This window comes from Asterias rubens, chromosome 4 (genome assembly GCF_902459465.1).
Source record: "Asterias rubens chromosome 4, eAstRub1.3, whole genome shotgun sequence".
NCBI classification, from domain to species: Eukaryota; Metazoa; Echinodermata; class Asteroidea; order Forcipulatida; family Asteriidae; genus Asterias; species Asterias rubens.
Window position 1 is genome coordinate 5,303,412 of NC_047065.1, and position 16,402 is coordinate 5,319,813.

The window sequence follows — 16,402 nt, forward strand, 5'->3', positions numbered from 1 at the left end:
TTATTTTGAGTAATTACCAAAAGTGTCCACTGCCTTTAAGGTCCGCTTAGATCGATTCAACTAGCTCTTTGTTAAATCTGTCGATGGGAAATTGACAGTATTTGATTTGTTTAGGATACATCAACAAACCCTTTTACTTAGTCATTTGTTTCAAGTAAGTCATCAATTTCTGACGCAAACTTCCGCACGTTCAAGGTGCACTTAGCAAATGAATCTTAACGTGAAAACAAACACAGAAATCGATAAAGCGTAATTAAGGTCACTTTATGATTACCGGACTAGATACGTTTGTATGTCCACTGTGCGTGACTTTCATCTGAACAAATACATTAACGGCTGTTTGCCAAGTTGAGTGATGCTGCTAAAATAACCCAAAACAAGATGTTATGCAAGAAGCCTATATGAGAGTGTTCTTGTAACAATGTTTCAGCGACCCACAGGGATATGTACATCTGTCTTCGGAATGGTAGAAGCTCTGGAATTGCCATCCGGATTGCTAACTCATAAAACAATACATTGGCATTTAGGATCTGATCCATTGTAATGTTTTAACTTAAAAGTGTGAATGCGGACTGTGGTTGGTTTTCTATATCACTAGTGTATGTCTATTTTGCTGGATAAGTTCTTCTGAAAGCGTACGTTGTTAGATATTACTGCCCTAAAGTATGATATTAACTTCTCAAGACATGCTGTTGTGGTGACACTACAACTCTCTGAATTGTTTCGAACATTTCGAATAACACATCTCAACACAAGCTCCAACAGAAAAGGTGGCAGCGAAGCTTTACTTTCTTGATGCATGTATAATTTGGTACTGGTCATCCACTTTTAGACAGCTGTGTACAACCTATTCTTCAGGAGACGGTTTTGTTCGACCAAGATGGACATGACTGACACTTTTATGTTTACAATTTTGGGTTGATTAAGCTTGCCAACGGTGCGACAAGCAAATTGTCACCAACGGTGTAAACCTATGCGTACCTCTTGACAAAAGCTAAAGGGAGAAGACGGGTGGAAATTGCAATGGAAGGTGCTGATGTACAAACTAAACACGACAGCGATGAGGACAACTTTCCGAGACTAACATCAAACCAAAACAACATGGAGGTTATTTCGTTGGATGATGATGAAGAAACCAACAAGGCTAATAACAGTGACGTTCCTCTGGCCGATAACTTGAAACGCATCGTGGAAAACAGAAGTCCAATCATTCGCCATTCGATCACCAAGAACGCGTTTGTGGAGAAACTACCGAAAGGAGATCACAGCACAGATTCTCCCGACTCCGAGGATGTAGAGGCGAAAGGAATGGGAGGAAGAGCCGAGTTTAACGGCGAGAGGAAACGAGGCCGCGCGGTGCAGGAGGCAGCAACGGCTAACCGCTTTAATAGGTTCATCATGATGTGGTCGTCCACAGTATCAGATGCTGTCGGTGTTCCAGGCTTGAAATATGTCGTCAGTAATCAGGATGGTATCATTCGAAGGTAAGTCATGGTCATTTTACTAACGGGTTTTATTTTAATGAAAGCTTTGAGCACCATGCTCTGTTTTCACTGAGTGTGCAATTATTACATATCATGTTAAATATGTATATGATTGTATGGAAATAAATGTTGATTAATTGATTGATGTGGCACTCAAGAAAAGGAAAGGGAACAACATTAATAGCACGGGTCAGAATTGCTGCGGATCTTGGATTTATAGCGATAAGCTGACCCGAAACAGAGGTATTCCAAAGTCGGATTTTACTATTTTTTACCCTGTTTTGGGTCACATATTGCTGGTCATTTTGAACCAGAAGATAGTCAAGGACCTACGGCCTTCTTGGTTAGAACTGGTATTGTCACGTTACAGTCCAAATGACTATTCAAACAACTCAGTTCGCCCATGGGATCGAGCCGATTAGATGTTTTGCCCAAAGCTCAAACCATTGTGAAACCACGGCACCTGTTTTGGTTACAAATTAATTTGATGATAAGGACACTGGACACTATTTTGTAAGTGTCAAAGACCAGTCTACAAAGTTGGTGTATCTAAACATAATATGCATACAGTATGAAAACCTGTGAAAATTGAGCTCAATCGGTTGTGAAAGTTGCGAGTTTTTAATGAAAGAAAACAAAAACACCCGTGTCGCACCATGGTCACACAGATGCTTGATTTCGAGACCTCAAATTCTGAATCTTGGGTCTCGAACTTCATTGAAAACTACCTCTTTCTCGAAAACTTCGTCACTTCAGAGGGAGCTGTTTCTCACAACGTGTTATACTATCGACCTCTACCCATTGCTCTTCAATGCTAATAGTTGTTTTGAGTAATTACCCCATAGTATCCACTGCCTTTAAACACAAAATATGTTTTTGTTAAGGCTATTATGGTTTATTGCCATCGTGGGAGGATTGGTTGCAGCCGGAAACCAGATATGGGAAAGAGCGACCGTCCTTCTCGGTAGTCCAAAGACGGTCGACTTACGGGTTGTTTACGTCGATAAGTTAGTATTCCCCGCCGTTACTATCTGCAATTACAACACGTTCAGGTAAGATAAAAACACTTCACTTATAAAAAAAAAAATAATAATAATAAATTTGAATAAACCTTTATGCAAGTGACGTCATTTAAGATTGTTGCCCTCGGCTAGAGGTCAGTAATATATTATGGTGTCTCGTTATTGAGGATTAGCTGCACGTTACGCAAGCAAATACGTGAACGTGAACGTCGCAAAAATGTGTTGTTAAATTCTCACGTTTTTAGCATACGTGAAGTAACCATTTCAAGTCCGTAAAGTAGGTGCAGACGTCATTCGTGTGTTCAAAATGTACGTGTTTTTGTTCCATTGTTGGTGACGTCGGTGCTTTAATAATTACATTCATATTTTTAAGACTGGACACTATATTAGTAATTGTCAAAGACTAGCCTTCACAGTTTGTGTATCTCAACATAATTATGCAAAAGTACAAACCTGTGAAAATTTGAGCTCAATCGGTCGGCGAAACTGCGAGATAATAATGAAATGTCACACGAAACTGTGTGCTTACAGATGCTTGATTTCTAAACCTCACATTCTGAATCTGAGGTCTCGAAATCAAACTCATGGAAAATTACTTCTTTCTCGAAAACTTCATTACCTCAGAGGGAGCCATTGCCACAATGTTTTATACTACCAACCTCTCCCCATTACATGTTACAAAGAAAGGTTTTGTGCTATAATCATTAATTTGAGTAATTATCAATATTGTCCAATGCTTTTAAGCAGCTAACTTATAGTCCCCTTCTATCTTTCAAAGTTTACTTAAACTATACGAATACCTCTTGTGAAAACTCGGGACCTGATCTGACACTTATCACGGAGCAAGTTCGGTGAGCGACTAGACTAGTCAAGTCTAGTCACCACCCATACTTGCTCATGGATGTCAAATGGGAGACGTTGATCGGTAGGTGGCAGCAGACTTATCATAAATGTATAGGGTGCGTTCGTTTAGCTTCCCTGGGTCGACCCCGACGTGTGGCGGTTTTTTTTTCCAGGACGAACGTGTGCAGATAATTACCCACGTTCGTCCTAGACAAAAAAAACTGCCACGCATCGGGGTAGACCCAGGGGAGCTAAGCGAACGCACCCATTATTCGTTACGCATGCGCACATTGTCGACTTGACAACTTGAGTGTGCTCCCACCTAGCGTCCTCAAAGTTCCCCGTTGGAATCGGGATTCATTGACGTGAAAATGTACGGCGTTAACTAGTAATTTACATTAAAGGAACATTACAGAATTGGTTTTGCTAGCCAAAAAGTTGCTAGCAGTGTAAGCACTTTATGTAATCCATATACACAAACTGACAAACATGTAGAAAGTGGGAGAGTCATGAGAGAGTAGTAAAAACAACGATTTCAAATTTTGCACTGCAGCGAGGCCAAAACAAAAATTTTATAAAATGCTCACTGGGCGATAAACTCCAAACGCGAAATTAGATTATTTATTTCTCATTAAATATGACATTTCAGACAGAAATATTCCAACGGATGTGTTTAACTATCATCATCATTAGACCGTGTAAGTTTTATGTAAAACAGTGATCTTCACGATTTGTTTCTTTTCTTACCAATTCTGTAACGTTCCTTCAAGTATACGTTAATTTTATTTCCTCATATTGTCTTCCCAAAATAATTTCAGAAATGTCAACCTAACGAACCAATGTTTCGGCCAAATGTTGATAGACATCAACTTGGCGGGAGTACGTGGTGCAGCTGGTACGAATTTTACGAAATATCAACTGCAATGTGGATATATCAACGCAACAGCACTTTACCTAGACCTAGGGCATCACATGGAAGTAAATGAAATGTCCATACGGTAGGTTTAGTAGATTTATGTTGGCATTCAAATGTTACAGCTTTTTCATGACAAAATGACTTCCTTTCAATCTAACAGGCTTCATGTTAAAGCCATTGGACACTTCGGTAACAGTGCTGTCCAAGGCCCACACTTCAGTATCACAACTTCTATATAAAATAACAGACCACCTGTGAAAATTATAGTCTCAATCGGTCATCGGAGTCGGGAGAAAATTACGAAAAAACTTACCCTTGTATCCGCGCGTTCCGCCGTGCCATGACATGTGCTTAAAATAAATCCGTAATTCTCGATATCGAGAATTATTATTGTTTTAATGTTTTCTCAAAAAGTAAAGCATTTAAATGAATAATATTTCAAGAGAAGTCTTTCACCATTTATACCTTCTGTAAACCCTGTAAGTTATTTGTAAATCTGTGAACCTTTTTTTTTTGTTCCTGTACCGAAAGTTTCTAATGGCTTTAACAAGCAAAGTTTGGAAATTTTATTAGCGGGCGTTCACTTCTTAGCAACACCCATTACAAAGTTGATTAAAATTTTACTTTGGGGGAACTGGTGGGTACCGATGGAATGTTCTGTTCGTTAAAACCCCATTTCCTACTATGTTTCACGTATGTATTTATTCAGGGGCTCCTGGAATGGTGAGGAAATTACACCACTTCATTTCACTACCACCATAACGGACTTCGGCGTCTGCCACACGTTTAACGGAAGACAAGTCGGCCAAGAGGTACGACACGTGAAAGTTGGTGGTAAGTTTTTACTCAATACCTCATTAGTTAAAGTAAGCAACAGAACAAAAATCACAAAAGCTATACGGAAACGTTAAGTATCGGAATCAATGTAAGACATAATTCTGGCAAACAAACACATTTCTTCCCAACAAAAAATGAAGCGATAAAGGGGGCGGTCGAATTGTGCGTCATGTGTATCCGGAGGTTTGCTTAACAGGAATAGCATTAAAGACCCTGCAAAACTGTTTCTACTGAAATATTCCTCTTCATCAGAGGCAATTAACGGTATTGGTGTTGATTATAAACTGTTTCCATCACAATAACTTCAAATTATCAGTTAAAGGCAGTGGACACTATTGGTTATTACTCAAAATGATTAATAACATAAAACCTTTATTGGTGACGAGTAATGGGGAGAGGTTGATGGTATAAAACATTGTGAGAAACGGCTCCCTCTAAAGTGCCATAGTTTTCGAGAAAAAAAAAGTAATTTTCCACAAATTTGATTTCGAGACCTCAGATTTAGAACTTGAGGTATCGAAATCAACCATCTTAACGCACACAACTTCGTGTGACAAGGTTTTTTCTTCTTTTATTATTTTGCAAGTTAGGTGACCGTTTCAGCTCAAATTTTCACAGGTTCGATATTGTATGCATATGTTGAGATACACCAATTGTGAAGGCTAGTCTTTGACAATTACCAATCAGTGTCCAGGTCTTTAAGGCATTGGACACTATTGGTAATGTTGTCAAACCAGGGCCAAATTTCATGGCTCTGCTTACCGCCGAATTCTGAGCTTACGATCACGATTCCCCGCTTACGTGCAAGCGCCGAATCTCTGCGCTAGCCTTGTGAGCGTATAATGCCTATAAACGTAGAGTACGCACGCGCAGACGCCAAAATTCGCCGCTAACCCGTGAAATACGCTTGTCGTAAGCACGGAATTGTCGTAAGCACGGAATTCTCGTAAGCGCCGATTCTGGGCTTATGGTAAGCAGAGCCATTAAATTATGCCCAGTATTCTCACTTGGTGCACGTAAACATACATGAGATAACGAACCTGTAATAAAAAATAAAAAATAAACACAATTTTGTCATTACCCTGTGTGCTTTCCGCATAATACAATTATTCAGCTGAAGTATGTCATTATTTAAGTGAGACATTCTCTCTTTCACAAACAAACTACGTTACTTAAGAGGGAGCAATATCCGATACTATCAAAAGCTCGTCATTGCTCGTTACCAATTAACTTGCTATGTTAACACTTATTTTGAGTAACTACCACACTGTATTTTTGTATTTTATTTATTTATTTATTTATTTGTTTTGATGATTTTTCCCCATCAAGGGAACTCGGCAAACTCCAACAAATGGATTAAACACCATACAGGCAACAACCAATTAGTCCTCATTCATTAATACCTAAGACAGTTTATCCATTCTGATTGGTCGAGAGGGCATCACGAGGTTTTGTTTGAACGGATGATATAACACCAGTGTGACCCTCTATAATACTTAAAAGAGTCGTAAAGGATAGAGGCTAACGGCAAGTTGTTTCTTTACACTCGGTGCGCCATTTAATTTCCTAAAACAGACGAAGACAAAATACATGTTGTCAGGTCTTCGCTGGAATCATTATGAGGGTGGCGGAAGCGCGCGAAATTGAAATGCTTCTCAAGAGAGGGCGCTTCTCTTGAATAATTAAATGGTACATAACAAGTGCAATAAAAATAACAGTGGGGGTACAATTTCTATGACCGTCACACCAGTAAAAAGTGTTATAACATGGGCGTGACATGCGAGCTTGCACCTAGGCTAACAAGACAGTTTCTTCATTCTTATTGGTCGAGAGCAACGGCTGAAACAGTTGTGCAACATCACGCGATACGCGCGACGCCCACAGCATTCCCTTATAAGGAGTTGTTTACGTGATCGAGGGCGGCGGAGGGCCTTACCATTTCATAGCTGGAGGGGTGTTGTGTTGTGTTGAAAGAAATCATTGAATAATTACAATTATTGCATTTATTTTACTTCTTGACCTAAAGTGTTGATGAGTTTTGACCGAAAAGTATTTATGAATGGGAATCAAAGTGTGTTAAATCGGTTTTCAACTAGTGGTTTAAACCCGCCGAGGCCTGGTTCTTGAAAATTTACCTCGACTTCGTCTCGATAAAATTATCAGGAACCATGCCTCGTTGGGATTAAACCACTAGTTGAAAATCTCTTCACCACTATTGATTTCCTTATTCAAACATTGGCTTAACGTCTATGAATATAAATTGCACAAATCATGAAATTGTGGTTCTGTAACCAGTCTTTGTGAAATCATTCGAGCCCAGCACAACCTTTTGATTGCAAGTCCTTCAGTCTTACCACTTCACCAATTGACCAAGTCTGGTTCCCAGACCCCAAAATCTCCGACTAGGCTCTGTCGAATTTAGGGTCCGGTATCACCCAAAATCACGTGACCAAAAAGGAGGAATTCCTCTTCTTTCGAAGTTATCCGAAATGTTCTGAACGTTGTGTCGTCACCATTCGGACAGTATCGTTGATGTTCGGTACGGACTCGTAATGTCAGTCATGTCGGCCGTAGATCCAGGAGTTTTTATGTCAGTTACTGCCAATGCAGGAGTTGTGCATAAATAAAGCGTTTGCAAAGCGATGCGACAAGTTCAAAATAATATAAACCTGGGAAATCGCTCCGGGATCTGGTAAGTTTTTGTCCTTTTGGGGCAAAATCTGGTGACTAGCTGTCGAAATTATATGTTTTGAACCAGATTGTCATTAATTGACGATCAAATCGTAACCCTCCGGCCTGGCGGCCGTTGGGAGGAGGGTTACGTTATCGCAACTAGTAGTACGTGCAGACATGGTTTCCCTGGAGATGACCCCCGACCCTGACAAGTTGCGTCATGCTCTATTTTTAACCGTGGGTGATGCCTGACCTAAGATTTTTAACAAGAGACGTCAAGGAATCTTTCGTCAGGGAACCAGACTACAATTTACCCATTTCACCTGACGTCATCACCAGAAAAATTATAAATGCGCCATACTGGTGGGCAATTTCACTGTGCGTTTTCATATATAACTCTATGCATAGAGTATGCTGTGCGTTGCGGTGAAGTGCGCGTTTTAGGCGATGCGGCGTTAATACACGTACACCTATTACTGCACACCAATATGGTAAGCGTGGCATCAGTCACCGCGTGTGATGCGCGTGCAAGGGGTCAATAGTGTGTGAAAATACTATTTTGTAATAATACAATATTGAAATGGACCAACACATTATTTTCAGGGAAATTGCATGGCTTCAGCCTTCTCTTTAATGTTCAACAAGAGCACTACTTCTTCTCCAAGAGAAACCGCGGGGCAGCTGGAGCAATGGTCGCCGTACATGACCAAGACGAAATACCACTGGTTGAGTCATCTGGAATCGCTGTATCGGCGGGAACCGAGGCAAGAATCGCCATACAAAGGAAAGAGGTAAGACGCCAAGCGTTTAAAGACAGTGGACACTATTGGTAATTGTCAAAGACTAGCCTTCTCACTTGGTGTATCTCAACATATGCATAAAATAACAAACCTGTGAAACTTTGAGCTCAATCGGTCATCGAACTTGCGAGATAATAATGACAGAAAAAACACTCTTGTCACTCGAAGTTATGTGCGCTTAGTTTCTCTAAAACTATGGCACTTCAGAGGGAGCCGTTTCTCACAATGTTTTATACCATCAACCTCTCCCCATTACTCGTCACCAAGTATTTTGAGTAATTACCAATAGTGTCCACTGCCTTTAACTAAATACGCGTAGGTGACCAGCGGCCGACTCCAACGCTATAATAATTATTATTCATAACTCGAGTTAGGACGAGTTGGCCCAACTCGTCTATATTAAATACATGGATCTCTCACTTATGTCAATAGTAATTGTTTCTTCCACAGACTCAAAATCTAGAGCCTCCACACCATCTGAGTGTCTGCGGGGCAATAGAACTGAAGTATTTCGACGCCTTCTCCAAGAATAAGTGTCAAATGGAATGTTTAATTGACCACATTATGGAAATATGTGGCTGTGTTGAACCATACATGGCAGGTAAGCAAGATCAAATACAACCTTGTGGAATTATGTATTTATAAAAACAGAACTGAATTCCACACTAAGAGTTAGGACTAGTCTTATCTCGAGTTAGGACGAGTTACCCTCGTCCTTACGACTATCCTTAAGTTTTTAATATCTCCTATAACTAGTACCAACTTGGGACTAGTCCTAACTCTTTTCAATATTCACCTCAGCTTTCAGCTCGTCTTTTGAAAATAATGTTTTACTCTAAGATCAGGATGTCAAAGATGTGTAGGTGTGCGCTCATAAAAGTCTTATACACCGTCTCCGATCAAATTGTTAGTTTATGTTTTTTTTTAGGATGCAATGTTTGTTGACGTTCACTTCAGCAAAGCACTCTCCCCCGTGTCATTCTCACTGGCCGGCTTCACCACAACACTATGACGTCCCACCTTTGACAAGGGGTCGCTATGCAGCTGGCTGTAACCATTACAACCTAACTGCACGGCACTATTTTCTAGCCTTTAGTTTTTTTCATTTTGTGACTTCTTGTCCTATAGAATTTGCCACCGGCAAGAGAGTATGTGGTGTGGTGGAAGTGTTTGAGTGCTCTGAACCCCACACAAGTAAGTAGCAATCATCAACATTTAACAGCGGCTACCGCATAATCTCAGTAAACTAACTATTACCCTTTTTTGGGCCAAACAGACATCGTAGATACCGATTTATAACCATTTTACGCTTAACATTTGCATTAATAAATAATTCAAGTCACAAATGCACCTCTCCGCGCAGCTTTTTCAGCCGTGGGTCAACAACGGCTTATTTATTATAATGACCCCTTGATGTCAGCGGCGATTTTCCCTTTTTGTTGGCAAACTGAGGGCGCTATTTTTCCACATCAAATAGCCGCCAATGACATCACGATTCCTTTGTTGCGCGGGCGTGTTTGACCTCACGTTTTTCAGAATTTTTGCTTGGGGTGTTTCGGGGAAAAAAGATGTTTTTACCATGTTTTAACTTGAGGTACGAGATTCGTAATATGTTTTTTCTATGATCGGGAATTTTTCTTTGATCGGAACTTATGATCGGACGTCTAATAAATTCCACCAGTGTATTTTTTGTTCTTTTATTGCTTTTGAAGAACTAGTATTTTGACGTGCACTTTTGCTCACAGTATCAAACTTTTGCAGAGGATATAGTAGTTCAGGCTGTGGGGTCGATAAATAATCTTCCTTTCTTAGTTTGCTTTCGTGCTAATTTGTGTTATTTATTTTGAACCAGTTTGTTTCAAAAGATGACGTGTTTTACTTGTTCGTTTGTTTGTTTGTTTGTTTGTTTGTTGTTGTTTTTCCCAGGAGGCTTCAGCGTTGGAGAAGAGTGTACATGTCCAATACCATGCAATGTGACTCAGTTTGTGCCTTACGTCTCAACTGCCAAATTCCCTTCTGATTTTTACGCCGGCAGGCTGGCGGTTTCTCATTTCGGCAGCAACAAAGCGACGAGTTATTTTGGGTAAGGTATTTCATAAAACAACTTTTTTTCCCAAACTCAAAGTCAGAATGTTGCATCATGTTTATACATCAAAGATAAACCCTTCCTCACGTTATTTCTCACAAGTTAATAGAAGCTTCCCCCCCCCCCCACCCAATCAATGCGAATGAACTTTCTTGAGGAATTCCATGCCAACATACATTTACTTACCATATACAAAGTGCACTCCCAGGTGAAAGGTTCCCCCGTTATGGGTCCGTTCGACCCGGAATGTGTGACCTGCGATGTGGGATTGACACTAAACACATTGATCCGGTTTATCGGTGACTTTGGCACGGACTCTGGTCAAACTTGTGCAATGCTTTATACTGTCAACCACTCCCCATTACTCGTTACCAAGTGGGGTTTTATACTGATAATTATGTTGAGTAATTACCAATAGTGTCTACTGCCTTTAACTATTAATATAGATTGTTACATTTTCCGTATTTATCTACAGAACTAACTTGGTACTGCTTGAAGTGTACTACGAGGACACAACGATCGAGCGGAGCACTCAGTATGAAACCTACTGTTTCTTTGGATTTCTTTGTAAGCTCTTTTATAATTTATTTGTAACATACTTTTCGTGATCATGGGTGTGCTAAGAGTAGGAAATGTTTGTAAACCACCCACTCAAGCAGATGGAGGTATTGTACTAGTAACACAATGGCAAACGCTTATGGAATCATAGGCCTTCTTCTAAAGCATTTGAACGAAATCCACAATGTTTCAAGACTATCCTTTAAAGACAGTGGACGCTATTGGTAATTGTCAAAGACCAGTCTTCTCACTTGGTGTATCTCAACATGTGCATGAAATAACAAACCTGTACAGATTTGAGCTCAATTGGTCGTCGAAGTAACGAGATAATTAATAATGCAAGAAAAACACCCTTGTCACACGAAGTTGTGTGCGTTTAGATGGTTGATTTCGAGACCTCAAGTTCTAAACTTGAGGTCTCGAAATCAAATTCGTGGAACATTACTTATTTTTTTAAAAACTACGTCACTTCAGAGGGAGCCGTTTCTCACAATATTTTATACCATCAACCTCTCCCCATCACTTGTTACCAAGTGAGGTTTTATGCTGATAATTATTTAAAGTAATTATCAATAGTGTCTACTGCCTTTAAAGTGTTCCATTTCCCTTATGTATAGCATTCATGTTATACGTGAATTCTATAGAGCACTGGACACAATACTAAATATAATTGTTACCATAAAAACTAGCTTGGTAACGAGCGATGGAAAGCTGTTGCTAGTTATTATAACATTGTGAGAAAAGGCTCCCGGTGAAGTAACGCATTCTTTTAGAAAGAACTAATTTCCTTCTAAAATAATATTTGAATTGATTTCGAGACCTCAGCGGAGGTATCGAATTCAAAGATCTGAAAGCACACAACGTGTGCGGCTAGGGTGTTTTGTTCTTCCATTATTCTCTCGCAACTTTGACGACCAAACGAGTTCCACATTTCACATGATGTTTGATATTTTGTGCATGTCGAGATACACCAAGTGAGGGGACTGGTCTTTGACATTTGTTTACCAAAGGTGCCCATATCCAGTGCCGTTAATATGTGTATAATTGACAGGTTTAGTTTATCGGCTCGCGGTGCCTATAGTGCGTGATTCCTCAAACCAATGCATATTGATTACATTTTTGGAGCTGTTTGTTTATAATAAAACAAAACAAAAACAAAAAAAGTGAATCATTTTTTTAAGTTCTTTACTTCTGCTTTTACTAGGTGACTTTGGAGGTGCACTTGGCTTGTGGCTTGGAGGAAGTATCCTTACACTGTTGGAGATTGTGGAACATGTGTATTACACTATGTTTGTCAATAGTGATGTATCGACCTACACAAAATAACCGAGTGATCATCTACTTAACTGGGTTCGAACCCACAACCCTTTTGATTGCCTGGACTCTAATTCGACTAATCTTGTCCGGTGTAGGATGGTTGAAGTTGGTGAGAGGCATGAGACAGGAGATGTGCATCATATTAAAACAAAACAAAAATGTGTTGTGGTTAAATTCACAGTTGACTCTCCACGTGGGCGTCAATCCGTCTTGAACGATTTGGGGACGTAACATGTACGGTGTGGGGTCCGGGCGGCCCGCTTTAGGGCCCCGGTGATTTGTTTAGGCCTTGGATGCTCTCTGGTTCAATCTAGGTAGGCTGAGGGGTGATGTGCCCCCTTTTGGTAGACAGATATTGGAATTAAATGCCTAATGATGCACCTATTTTTGCTATCATGGTTATTGTACCTAAAAAAAAATCCCTATCATCACCAGCGTCTTCAAGGGTCGATCGATGCAGGAGATTTTATGGAAGGGGGAGGGTGGTGGGTTTGGCACATCTATTAAAGATGGACGTGGGGTCCAGGCCCGCCTAATGGCCCGGGATGTGTTTTCATATGTGCAATGTAAGTCCAATAAGAGGGGGGAAATGGGACAGAACACAAGCCTTTTAAAGTGTGAATTATTATCTTCAATGTGATGCAACATACTGCTCATGTTACACAGATTAAAACAAATTAAGCTTTTGAGCACACAGTCACACTTTAAATGCGTTTTGAACAAGCATAATAGCATCACCAACAGTGCACTATTTGCAAATTCTCCGAAAGTATCTAATCTGATGCTTTTAGCGTGGACGTTAAGTCAGATTGGGACGTTCAAGTCACCTGGAAGTGGTATTTTGTCAAAATAAAGCTTTTGTCACTAAAATATGTGTTTTGATGAGTGGAATATGAATACAAAATTAACTAAGGTTTACAAAAACTTAGTTTCCATGTTATTTACAAATTTGAAAAAAAGCCCGACCCGAGAGGGCGCTGTTCGTGACGTCAATCGAGGCACGATGATTCGCATGCAGTGCCAACACAGCATAGAGACGCTTGGCGCAAGCTAAAAACATGCCCTCAACGTTGAAACAATACCTGATTTTTGTCACGTTAGGCAACTGCTCCTTTAGGTTCGTTACATCTTTCAGGTACCTTCTATGACTTCTCCGCTAGGGCGTCATGTTTTAGAAAAGAACCTGTCTCTTCATGTCAAAATGTGTAGTGTATTCCGGATTCTCGAAGCACGACGGCTTAAAGTGTTTGCCGCACAGCGCTGGAAAAGACGTCGGACCGGACAACTTGGCAAACTGACACCATCTTTAGTTGTTTTGCTGCATCCAGCAGCAATACACCTGGTCGGCATTGCCGGAAAAAATGCAAGAAAAAGACGTTTTCAAAACGTACAAACTCACGACTAGGACTTGAATGTACTTGCACGTACGTGTGTTCGATGTTCGATCGAGGCAAAGTCTTCCTCGATTGACGTCACAAAAGGGGTAGGCGGAGTCACCCCACACAAGTTTATTTAATTTTTTAAACATATAAATCGTCAAAAACAATTCCTCAAAAAAAAATTATTTTATTGTTCAGGAACATATATATACTCTAATGTTTGAAGGAAAAAAAATATTTCCAGGTGCCTTTAACGCTTACCGTTTTGAACTCTCCTTTTAATGTCAACATTGCTGGCTCACACAGCAGGGAAGTCAGGGCTTACCTTAGGTGATCGTCATTTGTACAAGCCGCTCCAAATCTTTGGAAACAGTTTCCCCTCCTTGTATCAGACAGATCTTCTTCGCTTCATGTATTAAAATCAAAGTTAACCATTTGTTTTCACCAGTTTAATTCATCGTTGCTCTGTTTGTGTATTATTATTATCTCTGTTCTCTTGTATTCCTTATGCGCAGTAGAGTATATGTATAGGTCACTGCGCAATATAAATGTCCGTAAATAATTATTAGGGTCATTAAAATATATATATATATATATATAATAATAATAATAATATTCAATTGTTGATGGTGACAGATTTCAGCAAAGTTCGACAACCTTGACAACAGATTGTAGCTCACCTACAAAGTGCAGGTGAATATCACTTCCACAGTTGTCATACATGACAAATTGTGAGTGCCAATAATGATTGTTGAACACTGCAAGAGATAACCCCCGAAATACATCATACTACTCTCTCAAATCATTTGCAAAGAAATGTAAACAATACCTGAACCTTAGAGTTTATCGAACCTTCCTCGCAAAGCAGCTGACTTGTAGCCTACATTAGTTCAAGTGTTGTTGTTCTTGTTGTTGTTATTATTATTATTATAATTTTGTCACACTGTTTTATAGTTGTAGCAGATCTAGCCTAAAGGGTCTCTACTTTGGGCATTCTACGAACAAACATATTTGACCCGGATTCGAAGTTCCATGGGCTTGACTCTTTCCCGGTCCAGGCTGAACCGGAAACAGAATAAAACTGACTTTGTTAACTCGGATTCTGTGTCATTTTGCAACAACATTCCGTAACTAGGAGCAAGTTCGAGTGTGCACAATGTTTAACTAAAGGTTGACCATTTTGACTCGAACCCAGGCTGGTCGACCATTGGTTGACTACTGTGGTCGATCATTTGGAACCAGCCTCGAGCCCATGGTTTCTTCACTGGTCCCAACAGCATGTTCCATTCTAGCGTGTGTTAAGCGCAGTCGTTCGGGTGAGTACGTCACTGCGCATGTGCGTTGCTAGTCTGTGGTCGACCACTGGTGGACTAAATGTGCGCACTCGAACTTGCTCTAGATTGCTTTCCACCTGAACCTTAAAACTAAGTTTGTTGAACCTTGCTCGAGAAGAATATTTCAAGTGATTTGTTTTCAACAGTTTAATTAGGTCCAGCCCAGAGACTTTCTCCACGTTTGCCGGGGTCTAAAGTGTATGTTTGCAGGAACTTTCCAACAACTTGAAGAATACAAATCATTTGGAAGGCTTACTGGTGCAAGGCAGTCATCAGAGGCGTTTCAAAAAAGAAAGTTGGGAATGATGTTATATTGCCGCCTTTCAGTGCGCCCACACCCCCCTTGATTAATTGTTGTCTTTTAATTATTGTTTTTTGTTTATCACCTTATTTGTTCGATTGCTTTAATTATTTTGTATTTTGTATTATCAGTATTTTTATTTGTTTTAAGGGGTGGGGGTAGCAAAGAAGAAATCAGTAGTCAGACGTGAAGTACACTAACATATTGAATTGACATTAACACCAATGGCAACATACTTTGTTAAAATGCCGTTGGGGACGGGACATGTATGGATGTTTAGTTTTTGTTTTTAATTCCTACCCCGATAGCACAAGTAAGTAGTGAAAGACTCGAGTCATATTAAAGTCACCTGGAAGTGGTATTTTGTCAAAATAATGCCTTTGATCCTGTTTCAATGTTTGTGCATCCTCCATAAACCAGGATTAATCTTCAATGGAACCTTGACATGATTTATATACACATGGAGAGTTGGTTGTATTGGAAAAGTTTACCTAACAAGAATTTTCTATTTGCGCGGCCAAAACCAGTTAAATTTCCAAAAAGCACTCCTTGCGTCGCCGCGTCATTGCAATTGTTCACATGCACAGTACAGGTCAATATACAAAAAGCTCACACGTTTTCAGTTCTTAAAATAAGTAAACCAATGAACAAAGTGAACAAAAAACAACAACAGTACAACATTTTAAACAGTATCCTCAGAATCCACGCAGTAACTTCGTCTCTGACGAAATTTTGCATGAGAGTTGCGTGTATATAGATGACGATTGGTTAATTTTACTTTTCAGAGAAACAGTGAGCAGAAAGCCCTCTCCATTCAACCATCATAAGGTCATATGTTTTAAATATCAGTTT

General features: G+C 39.9%; 1 protein-coding gene across 1 annotated transcript; it reads left to right on the forward strand.

The window, feature by feature from the left end:
- The first annotated feature begins 1,023 nt into the window (after positions 1 to 1,023).
- On the forward strand, positions 1,024 to 12,545 carry LOC117288868 (acid-sensing ion channel 1C-like). The gene is made up of 9 exons (XM_033769721.1): positions 1,024 to 1,484; positions 2,369 to 2,536; positions 4,975 to 5,099; positions 8,379 to 8,566; positions 9,026 to 9,176; positions 9,704 to 9,769; positions 10,502 to 10,658; positions 11,137 to 11,228; positions 12,424 to 12,545. The coding sequence occupies exons 1-9, from the start codon at positions 1,024 to 1,026 to the stop codon at positions 12,543 to 12,545; spliced, it is 1,530 nt and encodes a 509-aa protein (XP_033625612.1).
- Positions 12,546 to 16,402: the final 3,857 nt, after the last annotated feature.